Source organism: Corylus avellana, chromosome ca3 (genome assembly GCF_901000735.1).
Source record: "Corylus avellana chromosome ca3, CavTom2PMs-1.0".
NCBI classification, from domain to species: domain Eukaryota; kingdom Viridiplantae; phylum Streptophyta; class Magnoliopsida; order Fagales; family Betulaceae; genus Corylus; species Corylus avellana.
Window position 1 is genome coordinate 28,969,520 of NC_081543.1, and position 14,876 is coordinate 28,984,395.

Consider the following 14,876-nt stretch of genomic DNA (forward strand, 5'->3'; position numbering starts at 1 on the left):
TATCTGTGATGGCTTCAAAATCTAAAGCTGGTGAAATGAAGTTTGAATTCTCATCTGGGTTCTCAGCTAATTGCCTGTGGAGCTGAAAGTTGTAGCCGGAAGACTCTGACTGCTCTGCTATTGCCATGTCTGCCGAGCCTCCATTTGGGTCTTCTTGTTCTGCTGCTGCAGCGCTAGAATTACCCATTGGATGCCATGGCGGTAGCTCAGCTAGCTTGTCAATGGCCGACTTGGCCTTCTTGATGAGCCAGTCCACGGCTTTGCTAGGCCGTTGACACCACCCTCGACGGCAACCCACCGTCGACGCGCTCTCTCTGATTTTTTTTTTTTTTTTTTTTTTTTAAAGATTAATAAAAAATTAATATGCTAATGTGACAAAACCGTATGTTTTGATTGGAATTAACAGCGATTATAAAATTTTGACGGTAGAAATTTTATTGACATTTCGATTAACAAGTAAATTTTAAAAAAAAATTAAAAAGTTAAGGAGATTTTAATTTTGGTAGGTTAACTCAGAGACTTATAATATATTTACTATATGTATTTGATAAAACGGTAAACCACATGGACCAAAATGATATTTACTTTTTTTTTTTTTTTTTTTTAAAATTATATTTAAAAAAAGGCATGATATAGGGGATACATAAACTGGCATTTGAATGGGTAGATAATTGGCATTAAAATCAGCATTATCTTAAAGGAACTTCTACATTTGAGATAAGGGAAAATACAATAATATACACAAAAAAGAGGAGAAAAAAAAAAACAAGAAAAAAAAAACAGAAAAAACAAAAAGTATTCTTCCTTCTCATACATAACAAGTACCCTCTTAAAATATTTAGCAGCTCATGTCTACATACAAAAACCTGTTGAAGTGAAAAGAAAGATGTACACTTTTATCTCACCCTGCTCATGCGGCCAATCAATTTTTTTTTAAAAAAAGGATTGATTAGCACTGCTACATCACAGGATGAAAATAATAATGTAATTTTTAACATTATTTTTAATATATTTCTCAAAGTATTTTGTAGGTAAAAGACAATGTACAAAATACTCAGGTTGTCAGAAACTAGAGACGTTCCATCACTCCATATCTTAGGAGCACTGTTAGGTCTTGCAAATTCTTTTCCCTTGGATCAAGCAGACCCACATGAGAGCTGTCTTTTTTATTTTTATTTTTCTTTTTTATTTTACTTGAGAGCAGTCAATAAGCAAAACTGTCTGCAATAGTTAACGGATCGTAGTTCTTCCAAAAGGTTCAACAATCTCTGTGGCCCTGCTCTGCATTAACAATTATATTCATATATGATCAGTTGCTTTTATCTTTACTGAGAAGTGAGAACAGAGAGTTAAAGGTACAAAAAAGTGCAGCTAAAAAGCATGGAACAACTAGATTGATCTAGTTTCTCTATGTATATATATATCTTATAGACAAGAGGGGATATCTAGTGGAATTGAGAATCAGTTCATGTCATGAGTTATATATCTATATATATCAACTGCAGTCAAACCAAGTGGAGGAAGACAAAACTTGAGACATATATAACAGCATCAAAACTACGAAGTACCAAAAAGTCTGGATTCATCTAATGAATCATTTACCTGTGATATAGAGGGAGGGAACACATTCCAAAACCTAAGTATTTCGTTTGCAGCTCCCGTGACAATTGTCTGAAACAACAATGATTACTACAGTTAAGAAAAGAACAAGCATAAACATATGGGGAGTTGACTTATATAGCTGGCTTTTTTATTATATGAAAGGATTAGTATCATTAGAAGGAACGAAGGAGAAACTACCTGTCCATCAGGTGATATGGCAAGATAGAGAACTTCATCTGTATGGCCTTTAAGCGTTGCCAACTACATTAGGAGACAAAAATCGATTTTTTTTTTCTTTAAAAAAAAAAAAAAAAAACTGATAAAATATACTTGCATCACAACACATGAACTTTGTACCTTTGACATGGCAGGATATCTCCAAACTATTATCTCGTTTTGAAGGTATCCATGGGTGCTGACAAGTTCATTGACATTCTTGGACCACACAAGATTGCATACCTAACATATGTGCAGAGGAGATCAGTATATCTCAAAAAAACAGATAGAGAGTGAAGGGGTGGAGGGGAGAATCCTTCCAAAGGGAAAATGAATCTTTCAATCTACTACAACTATCAAGCAGAAAATAGTTTGAATGGATCAACTCCCACAGCACAAACTAGTTTGCCTTTATCATCTATTAGAGGCATCATTTGATATTATCAAAAGAAACTTAGACATACATACATTAACTGCTAGCAAATGCAGAAAAGGAGATCGCTATTGTGTAGATTAATATCCTTGAAAGCAGTAAAATGGTTTCATGGTACCACTTAGTTTCAGCATCATGTGAAAGAATTTATATATATATATATTTCACAAACATCTAAAGATTAGTAAAAATTACACCCCTTCTCTGAGAGACCAAGAGATCAGAGAAACAGAAAAAGAAGAACCTCATCTTTCTATTCTTTATGCTTGGGACAAGAAGTGAAAAGACAACTAAAAGAAAAGATTCACCTATTCCATGTGTATACCAGATCCAATTAAAAAGGAAGTCAATATGGCAGAAACAAAAAATGAGAAGCAGATTACCGAACTTCCAGTATCAATGCAGCTCAAGCTCGAGTGTGAGTTTGTGGTTGTACTCCAGAAACGAATACATTCGTCTGCAGTTCCTCCCCCAGATGCAAGAAGTCCATGAACATGGGGAGACCATGCAATAGCTTTTACTGCCGCGGTATGCTCAGAGGACCTAAGCATTGGATGAGTTGAATTTTGATTCCAAACAAAAAGCTACACGCATGTGAGATGAACTGTCAGTCAATAATGCAGAAAGAATGAACAAAATACCTGTGAAATGCAAACAATCAGACCAAAAAAAAAAAAAGAAAGAAAGAAATGTCATCACATACTCTATTATCATTGCCGCCAGATGCTAATTGACGATTATCATAAGACCACTTCAGTCCACAAACCTAAAACACAATCAATTGACCTTCAAGCTCGGAAAATTCCATGAACCGAGACAAAAGAATATTAAATAGAGATAAAAAAAAGTCCATGAACCGAAGACGATGATTAAAATGGAAAAAGCAACAGATATCTATTTAGCAATTTTAGCATTCATGAACACTAAAGATGGTGTAAAGATGCCGAGTAGAAAAAAGAAAAAAAAAAAAAAGAAAAAAAAAGGACAATGGAAAATACAAATCTTGATTCACCAGAAGTCAAATTAAGCTGAACAAGATGTTAAAGAATCTGACCTCTGAGTTGTGTCCACAGAGTTCACTAACATAATCGTGTTGAGCACGAATATCTCGTTGGAAAATACTCTTGTCCCGGCTACCAGAAGACAAAAGAGTTGAACTCCAGGCTAAGGCCCCAACACGTAACCGATGACCCTTCATAGTTCTTACCTTCTTACAGCAAGATGCATCCCAAATCTACATAGAAGGTTTTTGAACACATCAGCTAAATATGGCAGGTAGCACATTTTATGCCAAACATTTAAGAATAACACAAGAAGATAGGAAGAATTTAAATTGAACAGTGATGGTGAGAACAAATCACACTTTATGAAACAGAAAAACAAATCAAGAAGAAGATGACTGCTTTAGTTTCTTCACTTTCCAGAATCACAGAAGAAGAGCAGGCCTAAGAAGCCGCTAATTAAGGGCTGGTTGCTGCTCATGATGGCAATGCTGTACCAATGAATCAACTTAAAGGAGATCACTCAAGGCTCCCACTTACTCTTGCAAGTTCTAATTAATGTAGCTTTTCATCAATGATCTAAGTGAATCCTAAATAATCAACAATTGCATCTGCAATTTTTGAAGGATTTCAAGTTCACTAATTAAAAAACCTTCAATTATAAGAATTGATGATTACATTCTTCATCATAGTTTCATGATAAATCCTACTTTAGTCTATCTTCCCAGTTGAAAAAAGTATTACCCCTTGTTTAGTTAAATAAGAAACATATCCCAAAATTGAAAACAATAAGTTCTTATTATGTACACTGCCTCTAACCTGCACTTTTCCATTGTTAGTTCCAACAGCAAGACGTGTACCGTGCCGAGACCACCCTACCGAACAGACAGTGTCATGAATTCCCAAGTCACATAACTTGGTTACCTGCGTGTAGCATGCCAAGAAGCATCAAACAATGCCATAAATAGGAACACAATCATGAAATGGTGCAATAAAAAACAGAAGGGTAAATTACAGTGTCATGAATTCCCAAGTCACATAACTTGGTTACCTGCGTGTAGCATGCCAAGAAGCATCAAACAATGCCATAAATAGGAACACAATCATGAAATGGTGCAATAAAAAACAGAAGGGTAAATTACAGTGTCATGAATTCCCAAGTCACATAACTTGGTTACCTGCGTGTAGCATGCCAAGAAGCATCAAACAATGCCATAAATAGGAACACAATCATGAAATGGTGCAATAAAAAACAGAAGGGTAAATTATGTTTTAACCTCCTAAAACAACTACCCCAATTGCACTTTATACCTCAAAAATACTGACTCACAACAATTCGAACTTATAAAGTACCAAAATATTTTAAGTTACTATGTCAAATTTGACAGTTAGTTTGGATGGAAAATGTCAAATGTGACTAGCACATGCGTTTGAACCATTTTTGCACTTGTTTTGCATGAAAATGCCCCATTTTGGTAACTCCGGTTAACAAAAAAAACCTCGCACAAAGGAGTGGCCACATAAACACCCCATATGTGCTGTGTTTTTAGGGGTGGCTGCATACAACCCTAGTATAAGATAGAGCCATAGAGGGGTCACCCTAATCTAACCTAGGCTAGGCTGTGTGGCCTCTCTCTTATGTTAAGGGGGGCTGCGCAACCGTCCTGTAAATTTTTTCTTTTTTAAGAGGTAAATACACTTATGGTGGAGTACTAGTTTGGGAGAATGTGTACTCATATATATATATATATATATAGAAAAAAGAAAAAAAGAAAAACTCACCCCGTCACTATTTGCATTCCACAAGTAGACACAATTTCCCAAACCAACCGCCAACACGTTATGCTTGGACCAATCCACTAGATTGAGATGAAAATCGTCTTGCAATCCCGGCGCATCCAAAATCTACCAAAATCACCAATATTATCTACGTAAGTCCCACAAATCCCATACCAATTAAACACACATAACCAAATTAAATCAACGATATACCTTATAAGGAGACTTTGGAATCTTCCGGGAAGCGTTTAGCGGGAAATGATTAACCTCGGCATCGTCATCGTAAGACTCCGGTAGAGAAACGGAGTGCAAGGGCCGGCGAGTCACGGTCTGATACCGGAAGATATTGCGGTTTGGTGGGTTCATCGAATCGCTTCCGTTCTCGGGCGTGGCCGGTGGGAAAAGCGCACGGCGAAGTCGCCTGGAATAGACGCTGTCCTCGGGACGCTCTGGACTGAGGTGGAAGAGAGCGAAGTTCGAACCCGTCCTGGACGGGATGAACCTGTCGGATAAGATCCTTGACGGCGCTCGGCCGTGGTTCGGGTTGACAAGGCGCTCGGTGTTGCGCAAACGGGCCAGCTCCTCGTCGGACCTCGTCGGAGTAAGATTCAGCTCCGACGACTCGCTGGGTAATCTCTGAACCGTGGGATGGTCCATTGAGAAACCCAATAAGAGAAAACACAAACCCTTTTCAGATTTGAGGAACTGAATCTCCGAGAAAACGAATTTTTTGACCGTTGGATCGATGTATGAGGATTTGGTTCTTCAGAAGTCATTCGGAGAATTGAGGTTTCCTTTGCGGCGAGAAAGCATTGTCACGTTGTTGAGATGAGCCTGTCTTTTTCCGATCAAGCTCATCTTTCCAAATCCTGAGGTTGTCGTCTCTGTGAAGAAACAGGTGAAATCTGCACTGAAGCCAGAGAACCCACTAGAGAATGTGTTCAAACGGGAGACTAGTCCACTGCTCTGTTTTCTGCTGCTGAAGAAGCATTATGGTTCCCGTCCTGACAGGCTGCGGTTACCTTTGCCGGGAATCTAAGACTAAGAGTTCGTGTGATTCCATCGGGTGCGATGATGATTCGGAATCTGCCTATTCTTTGCTCGGTCTGTCGACTCTGTCCATGTACTTGTTTAGCACCCGAAATTTGAGTTGGTCGAGGCACAGGGATAAACTTATATAAATTAATTCTAATTTATTTAATTGTATTAAATCTCAAAATTCTAATATGTTATTTTATTTTTTTGTTTTTATACGTCCACACAAGAGAGGGAGAAATGAAGATTTATATAGTGAATTTTACTTCATGAAGTATAATTTATAGTCTATTGAGCTACTCCTTTAATTTTGAGTTGAGTGGTTAGGTCGTGTAAAAAGTTATTATTTTTAAATGTCGCTTGTCGAATTTTGGTCACATATGTTAACTAAAATCTAACCAATTTAATTTAACGGGAATTATCAAACACTACTAAACATGAATCACTTGTCTTCTTACTACATGCAACGCTAAGAACTCATTAAACCACATTCCTCCTTCCTCGGATCAGTCATTATTGACTAGAGGATCTATTTTTAGTTTTCCTAATTTTCTATTCATTTAATCAGTTGGTCACTAGTTCGATATCAAAATATTTCACAGATTTTGTTATAAGCTCAAAGTGGTTTAAAGAAGTTGATAGTGGAAACTAATAAGAAATTTATATATATATATATATATATATATATATAATTTGTGTGCCTTTGATTCGGTCAAGCTTTGGCAAGAGAAAAGAAAAGAAAAGAAAAGAAAAAAGGTGGGACTTGGGTGTGGGTGGGTCACATGCTGGTGCCCTACTGCATGTGGGTCAAGACGCGTAGCTTTGCATTAAGAAATTAATCGTCGAACGCGTTTAGTGGAAGAAAAGAAGAAAAAAAAAGTACATTATTTCTCGAGAGGAGGAGCACTAGCGGAGCAAAACAAATGAATTTTAAAAATTTTTTAAATTGATGCGGCAATTGTGAGTGGCAAATAACTCTTACCACATCAGTTTAAAAATTTTTCTGAGTTCATTTGTTTAATTCGTTACCACTTTTTCATTAGAAATTGCAACACGTGTAAAATGTAAATACTTGGAAACATTGGACTTCTCTTTATTACCTGATATGTTTTGCACATTTCAACAATAATTTTATTATTTATACTATTTTTTATCAATAAAATAATAATTTATATGTTCCAGCATACAATATACTAACGAATATGATTTGTATTATATTGGACAATATTTTTAACTGAATTAATGTACGTGTTTTTATAAGTCCCATTCTCTTTTTAAGCTATACATAATAACGACATTGTTTAAATCTTTAAACCCTTTAAAGGCATTTAAAAAATATTTCAATAATTGAATTTGAGCTTTTATGAGTTCTCGTGTTTTTGTTCATGATATGGATAAGTCAAATCATTGAAAGTTGACTCCAATTAGTTGGGAAAAAAAACAAATAAAATTGAATTTAGTACGACAACATGCATTATGGTTTTGTTGTCGGTCATGGTACGTATATGCATGAGTTTCGCTAGCTTCGAGTGAAAAAAAAAATTATTGAAATTTCTTTTGTCAAAAAAAAAAAAAAAAAAGTAGAGATTGTCTTTATTAAAAAAATGCTAAACTTACAAAATATTTTATAAAAAAAAAAAAAAATTCTCACAAAATGATGTGACGCATTTCTAAAAAGATAATTATATTGTTTATATATTTGAGGTGATAATTTCAACAAATTATTAGATCAATTTTTGTTAAAAAAAAAAATAAAAAATTGAGAATTAATTAAAAGTGACACGTCATTATGAAATAATTATGAGGCAAAATGTGCACAGAAATTGCTGCATGTGTCTCCAAGTGCAGATTAATCATCATCAGCGTCTTTCCATTTTGCCATCGACAGTGGTCAGTGGTGGCAAACTGGCAGTTGTGGTCCCCAGCCACTGGCATGTTGCCGCTGTGTCCCACCTCCGTCCCTACCTCTTTCGATTAGCGGTACACATGAATTAGAAAAGACAAGAAAAAAAAAAAAAAAAAAAAAAAAAGATAGGAGAGAATTAATTAATTAAGAGAAAAATTCACTTTTACCTTAAGTTTTAAAATTTTTTCAATTCGAACCTCAATGTTTTAAAATTGGCAATATACTCCCTTGATGTTTCAAAAATTTTTAATTCAGACCTTCCGTTACTAATTTCTATCTAATTGGACGGAAATCATCACATATGCGTCTTACGTGGAATTTTGATGCTGCATTTTATTCCAATTTTGCCTTCATTAAAACCTATAAAATTACGTAATTACCCTAATTAAAACTTATGAATTGAGGGTAATTACATAATTTCATAGGTTTTAATGAGGGCAAAATTGGAATAGAGGGCATTAAAATCCGACGTAAGACGTACGTGAGATGATTTCCGTCCAATTAAGTGAAAATTAGTAACAAAGGGTCTAAATTAAAATTTTTTGAAATATTAGGAGTGTACATTGCCAATTTTTAAACATTGGAGTTTGAATTAAAAAACTTTTAAAATTTTAGAGGGTAAAGTGAATTTAACCCATTAATTAAAGATGTAGATGAGAGAGATGTGGTAACGTGGAGTTGATGAAAAGGTTTGAGATGAGAGAGACTATGGAGTTAGAGGGAGTTACGTTTTTAAAAAATTGTAATTTAAAAATGCAGATTTTAAATGCCAAATTTTTATTTTGCCAAACGCTGACTTTTTAAAATCTCAAGCCAACCCTTATTCAATATTTTAACTTAAAAAAAATCTTCCTTATTTATTTATTTTTTAATTTTTTAGCTATCACTTTTAACTATTTATTTTCATTATTTCATTTAAATATTCATTTTGAAAAATTTGTTTATTCTTTATTTGAGAGAAAATAGAATGTTGCATATTTTTAATTTTTAATTTTAATTTTAATTTTAAAAAAACATTTGGTGATTGTTTTGACTCTTGAGCATCATAGCGGCTTACCAAATATTTCAGCATTTCGGTGTACGTTTGGTCCCATTTTAGCATCTTGGCTATCCAGCTGGATGAGAATGTTCTAAGGTCTCTTTTTTTAAGGTTTTTTGTGACCACTGATTATTATTGTCGTTTTGAGGTTTTAGAATGATGATTTAAGGCTTTAAGGTAGTGAGAGTTTGGTTATTTTTGTGTGTTAAATATTTATGGTTTGTTTTGGTTGAGGGCCAATTTTAGAGGACCTGCATGTGCGCCATAAGAGAAAAAGAATCCAAATCGTGGGCCAGCAACAAAAAAATTGTTTTAAGAAAGCAGGCCCACGAAGACAACTCCTAAATACATAAAAGATGTAAGCCTTTGAATGCCCAAAAGACCACGAAAAGATGACCGGTATACGATCATAATAGACATTAGACCCCCCACACTAAAACAACTATGTACTCTATGATCATAATATATCAAAGAAAAATGTAGCTATAAAAAGGCTTTGATGTGTGAAAGTTTGGTTACGTTAAAAAAGAAAAAAAAAATAAATTTATATGGCATTTCCACTGCTTTTATTTTTTTTATTTTTTAGGAAAGTAGTAGTAGCGCAACATAAATATTGTAAAATAATGCAAATATCCTGCGGGGCGTTGCAAAATTAATTAGAGACTTGATTAAAACTTTTTACATCATAAATTAAATTGAAATTTCTAATATTTTTTAAAGACCAAAATATGGGTTATCTCTTTATGCTTTAAGGTTTCGTGTCTTGGTTTTCATTCTAATATTAAATAGAGAGAATCTTATTGTTAATCAACACTTAGGTGTTAAAGAGAGATGGGTCATGTAATGGCCCCTGCAATTATTTCTTCCTTCTACTAGAACAAATCATTCGTGTTCTTTTTAGTAAAAGAGGCATTTCTTCTCCATTTTTCAATTCTACTTTATTGGGAAGTTCCGTTGAGATGAAAGGGACCTAGGTCTTGTATGAGTTGTTTATTTAAAATGAACGGTGCCAATGGAAATGCACTTGGTTAAAGTACTTGTTTGAGTAAAATAATTATATTTTTTTGGGTAAAGTTCATTTAACCCCCTCAAACTATCACTCTAATGACAATCTACTCCCCAAACTATCAATTGTGATAATTTACCCTACAAACTACTAAAACAATGACAATGTACCCCAAATTTTAACAAAATGACGAAATTACCCTTATTAAAATAAAAAATGATAATAATTTTTTTTTTCAAATTTTAAGGGTATTTTTGTCTTATTGAAAATTCTATAGGAGTAATTTCGCCATTTTGCTAGCATTGGAGGTACATTGTTATTGTTTTGATAGTTTGTGGGGTAAATTGTCGCAATTGATAGTTTAGGGCGTAGATTGTCATTACGGTGGTAATTTGAGGAGGTTAAGTGGACTTTACCTTATTTCTTTGGAGTAGGAGAGATTACAATAGCTTCTTTCGGATAGAAGAAACTACAATAACTCATTTCATGTAGGAGAGTCCACAAAACTCCACTTAAGACGGGAGAATGCCATGTATTTACTAATATTTTTCTATGATTCCTTTAATTACAACCAAATAGTCTTTAAATACACTACAATTGAATAACACCTAAAATGATAAACTATAATCCTAATTTAAAATAATCTAATCTATTAATCATAATTTCCAAGTCAACATGAATAAAATTTGGATGGAAGAATATCATGTTTTTCTTCATGATATTATTATTTCTTCGGAAGTTGTATGATTTGATCATTATGGAAAGCCTGAAATTTCACATTAAAAAAAAAATTCCAACTCAACCCATCTCATCCTAACCGTATCATGATAACAAATAAAAAAGAAGGAAGAAGGGTCATCATATGGTTGTTGCAAACTTGGGGTGGTTAAGGGGTTGGTTCGGCCACCCCTAATGGCCGTTTTGGAGGGTTGGCCGAACCATCCTCTTTAGCTAGTTATAAGGGGTTCTTCAACCACCCAAATAATCACATTTAAAAAAAAAAAAAAAAAAATTATTGTCACGACTTGGACTATTCATTTAAAATGAACGACTTAGATGAGAGGTCGGATCTCAATCTGGCACAAAGCTATATATTGCATAATCCTTCGAAGTAGAAAATCTCAATTATGTAATATTAAAAAAATTCAATACAAGCCACGCTATGGGAGGTTATTATTTGCTCCCTCTCACTTCCAACCTAAATGATGGCTAATAACATATCTGCATCTTCAAGCATCTGTGTTATATAATTGCCTTTGACAAAGTAAAGAAATGAAAAGTGGAGTCTTTGTGTTGAAGCATGAGATGTGACGTTGCCTTTTGTGTAGAAAGCAAACAACGTAGAAGAAAGTATCTTTTTCTTCAATTTTATGCACTTAATTGATTTCTTACTTTTTTTTTTTTCAGTGAGTTGGATCCACTTCCCCTTTACTTTAGTTTTGTATAACCCCTAATTTTACAACATATATGGACATTTTGTTTTTCTCTCGGAAGAATTTTCTTTAATTAAATTATTAAATTAATGTTTTCAAACTTGCTTTTTTAATACATGTAAAAATTACATATATTTTAGACACATATCATGAAATGATATAATAGCCATTGGATCAACCCTAGCTAGTTAAAATACAAACTATCCAACGACTACTACACCCTGCCACATAAGCATAGTAAAATAAAAGTGGGATAAAGATGTAGTATACAACATTGCTCTTTTAACAAGTGTTAATTTAAGGGTTAAAGTGTGATTTTTAATATTACTTATTTCTGATGCTGATCTAGTTTTCTTTCAAGAGTAATACTAAATATTACACTCCCATCTCACTAGCTTTTTTTTTTTTTAGTTTTTTTTTAAACAATGATTACGACATTAATCTAATGGGATGACACTAGAATATTAATATAGGTATAGTACCGCATTACTCGTATCAATTCTACTTTGTTAATTTCCCAATGAGGGTAAGAAATTGTGAGTTTTGACTGATGAGAGCTAGAAGATGATCGAAGTTTGTTTTGTAAATGAATTCGATTTGGAACATCTAGCTCCTAATAAAAAATAAATTCTACAAACATCATTAATTTTTTCGAATTGAAGAAAAAAGAATAATGAATCATCAGTGCTGACAAACAGATTTGTCCCTCTCCCAATATGTGGAACCTATGCTTGAATTTGTTTTTATCTCATAACCAATACCTTTCTCTTTTTTCAGCTACTCTTACAAAAGAATAATCAGAGACACAAATGGACAATTCCACGAGGAGGAGGAGGTACGTACTCATGCTCAATTGCAGGCAATGTTCGAGTTACAGATGCTGTAGGAGCTCTCACATGTCCAACCATGGAAACCTGCAAAGCTTCTTCTTCATAGGCCCTTCTCTCCATCTCTTCCATTCTTGACTTCTTCTTCACCTTGACAAACAATGCCACCAGAAGCAAACCCAAAAGAAAAGCACCCAATGCCGCCCCGACGGAACTTCCGACCGCCACTTTCCACCGGCTAATCTTTCCCCTCAACTGCCCTGGCCGGGGGGTCTCAATGACCAATCCAAAATGGCCATGCCTTGTTGCTACACATACATTAGGTGATACCTGATTTGCTAGTGTGACTTTTCCATCACTCTCAAAACTAGCACAATATGGCATAATTCCCTGCATATTGCTCAACTTTGTAGTGTTGCTGAAGTCTACTCTGATGGGTTTTGCTCCTGCAAGAATTCCAAGCTCAAAAGAGTTGCTGAAATTCACATTGGTTCCAGCATTATAAGCTAGAAGGCCTAGAATAGGAGACACAAGTTGGTATCCTGATAGATCATAATTAGCATAGTATAAGGAAGACCAATTGGATCCCAACTTTTGCCTAACTACCATGACTCTCTCCACACATGGATGCACAGTCACACCAACACCCAGATGAAATTCCCTAACCTGTGCACCATATCTTCGGAGGCTGCCGCATCTGAATCTCACCGTGTCGACCCTGATGCCAGAGAAGTTTGCTGGTAAATGTACAGTGTGCAGTATTCCAGTCCTGAAGTGTTGGTTGTAGGACTTAAAAGTGTAGTCTCTGATGTAAAGATCAAGAAGATGGGCTGATTGAATTCCCTGAGCTTCAGCTTTTTTTGATGCTAAGGATGCCCATGAAAGGATTATCAATGTGATAATAGAGAAGAGGGAGCCCATGTGATGAGATGAGGTTGGTTTAGAAGACATTGGATAAAATGTAGTAGTAGTAGTAGTATGGTGTTCTCTGTTTTTCTGGGGCTTGAAAATGCAGTAGCATGGATTTAACTTCTAAATTTTCTGGGACTGGTCATTAAAAGAAGAGCTTGAAAAGTGTGATCACTAAATCTAGATTAGCTTCTTTTCCTGCAGATGTAACGGGACTACTGAGGTCACAAAGAGAAAAGTTTAGACTGTTGGAGAAATTTATATGGCAGAAAAAGCTTTGATGGATTGAAGTCTGAAGAGTCAGGAAGCAAAAGGAGAGAAGAAAGTTCTTTTATTGTTTCTATACCACGTTAGGTGGCTGTAAAAGTTCCTGGTAAGAAAAGGTTGCCTGTTGTTTTAGATGAGGTAGGGCTATCATGAAGAGCTAGCAAAATGAATCTTCTACTGCTGGACTGCAGCATAGTTTTGCTGGTTTGCCATAGGATGTAAATTTTGAGGTGTCAAAGGGGCTAGCTAGCTAACTAGGATCATATGGCAAAGGATGGGAGATATGATTTTGGGGGCGTGGGCTGATGATGATGATACTTCATGGCAAAAGGGAATGAAAAAGGGGCTTTGGCGTGCTTAGAGAAAGAAATGAGGACATTGTATACCCTAGGGGCTCCATCACCCTACTTGTGTTTGATGACATGTCTGCCACTTGACCAACTTTGTGGGTCTCATGTTAGCTACCATTGTATTCTATTTGTTTTCCCTTTTAATGTGTCCAAATTTTCACATGGGGCATTCAAACAAGAACCATTTGGAAAAACAAATTGTCCATTCCTTTAGTACACCATTCATTGGTACCTTACAAAGAGCACTAATTATGTCTTGTGACTATTGCATCACAAGACTAACATTGCTAAAGACAGATTAAGAATGGGTTTCGCTCTACAATTTTGGCCGACAAAACACCTGTTCTTAAACAAAATCACCAAATGCTTCTAGTTTGGGAGTGCGTCTGAAAAAAATGGTGGTTTGAAAATGTAGAAAAATTTGTGTTTTCAATATGCATGAAGATGCATTTTAAAACGCACACGATTTTAAAGGCCGAACTGCGATTTTATGGAACAATTACCTGCGTTTTAAAAATCATGTATTCATTAACTATATTTTGAAATTATTATTTTTTCAAATCGCACATTTTGAAACTGCTAAATAAATAGATGCAAAATCTTAAGTAATTTTTTTTTTTTCTTTTTGGTGCACTAATTATAACCAAAAAGAAGTTTGTTTGATGAAACAATGGTATATTCTGAAGATTAGTTCAGAAACAAAATGATATGTAGCACTTACTATTTTGTTTTTTGTCTAATGCTTTAGACAATCTTCTTGTTCAAGTTTTTGAGTTGACTTTAGGAGATTGTACTTGAATTTGCGCAGGACACAAAGGGAGATAAATCAGGCAACTCTCAGTCAATCCTTTCATTCCTATCAAAGATAGTTAATAAGATTAACATGAAAGTAGTGATCCTAATATGTATTGGCATGAGCTTCTGCTCTCATAGCAGCAGGTGAAAAATACAGAGTTTTTGTGAATTCATGAGAAATATCACATATAAAGACATGGAAAGTCCTCCATAAACGAAGTGACAAACAAAAAAACTGCAGTATAATTTAGAAAGATCAGAAAGAAGAGCTTGTAAAA

The 14,876-nt window shown here is 34.8% G+C and overlaps 2 protein-coding genes across 4 annotated transcripts; both read right to left on the reverse strand.

Moving 5' to 3' along the window:
• Window positions 1-782: 782 nt before the first annotated feature.
• LOC132174789 (B-type cell cycle switch protein ccs52A-like) lies at window positions 783-6,161 on the reverse strand. 3 transcript variants are annotated; one of them, XM_059586467.1, is made up of 10 exons: window positions 5,245-6,161; window positions 5,035-5,157; window positions 4,072-4,176; window positions 3,306-3,485; window positions 2,955-3,017; window positions 2,635-2,835; window positions 1,960-2,061; window positions 1,801-1,863; window positions 1,603-1,671; window positions 783-1,276 (listed from the first exon to the last, which is right to left on the reverse strand). In XM_059586467.1, exons 1-10 carry the CDS (start codon window positions 5,686-5,688, stop codon window positions 1,259-1,261), a joined length of 1,368 nt encoding a protein of 455 aa, XP_059442450.1. In that variant the 5' UTR covers window positions 5,689-6,161; the 3' UTR covers window positions 783-1,258. The 3 variants fall into 3 exon arrangements, 2 of the variants coding, with proteins under 2 accessions (XP_059442450.1, XP_059442449.1); XM_059586466.1 differs by having other exon boundaries at window positions 783-1,281; XR_009439372.1 differs by lacking the exons at window positions 783-1,276; window positions 1,603-1,671 and having other exon boundaries at window positions 2,640-2,835.
• Window positions 6,162-12,144: 5,983 nt separating this feature from the next.
• LOC132176410 (uncharacterized) lies at window positions 12,145-13,471 on the reverse strand. Its single transcript, XM_059588603.1, has one exon. The coding sequence runs from the start codon at window positions 13,226-13,228 to the stop codon at window positions 12,248-12,250; it is 981 nt and encodes a 326-aa protein (XP_059444586.1). The 5' UTR covers window positions 13,229-13,471; the 3' UTR covers window positions 12,145-12,247.
• Window positions 13,472-14,876: the final 1,405 nt, after the last annotated feature.

Bases quoted from the DNA above. Each gene is read 5' to 3' on its own strand.
- LOC132176410 (XM_059588603.1), bottom strand. From the start codon at position 13,228: ATGTCTTCTAAACCAACCTCATCTCATCACATGGGCTCCCTCTTCTCT.
- LOC132174789 (XM_059586466.1), bottom strand. From the start codon at position 5,688: ATGGACCATCCCACGGTTCAGAGATTACCCAGCGAGTCGTCGGAGCTG. The intron at 4,177-5,034 runs GTGAGTTTTTCT...TGCTACACGCAG, and splicing joins GGAATGCAAATAGTGACGGG to GTAACCAAGTTATGTGACTT. The intron at 1,864-1,959 runs GTACAAAGTTCA...CTCCTAATGTAG, and splicing joins GATATCCTGCCATGTCAAAG to TTGGCAACGCTTAAAGGCCA.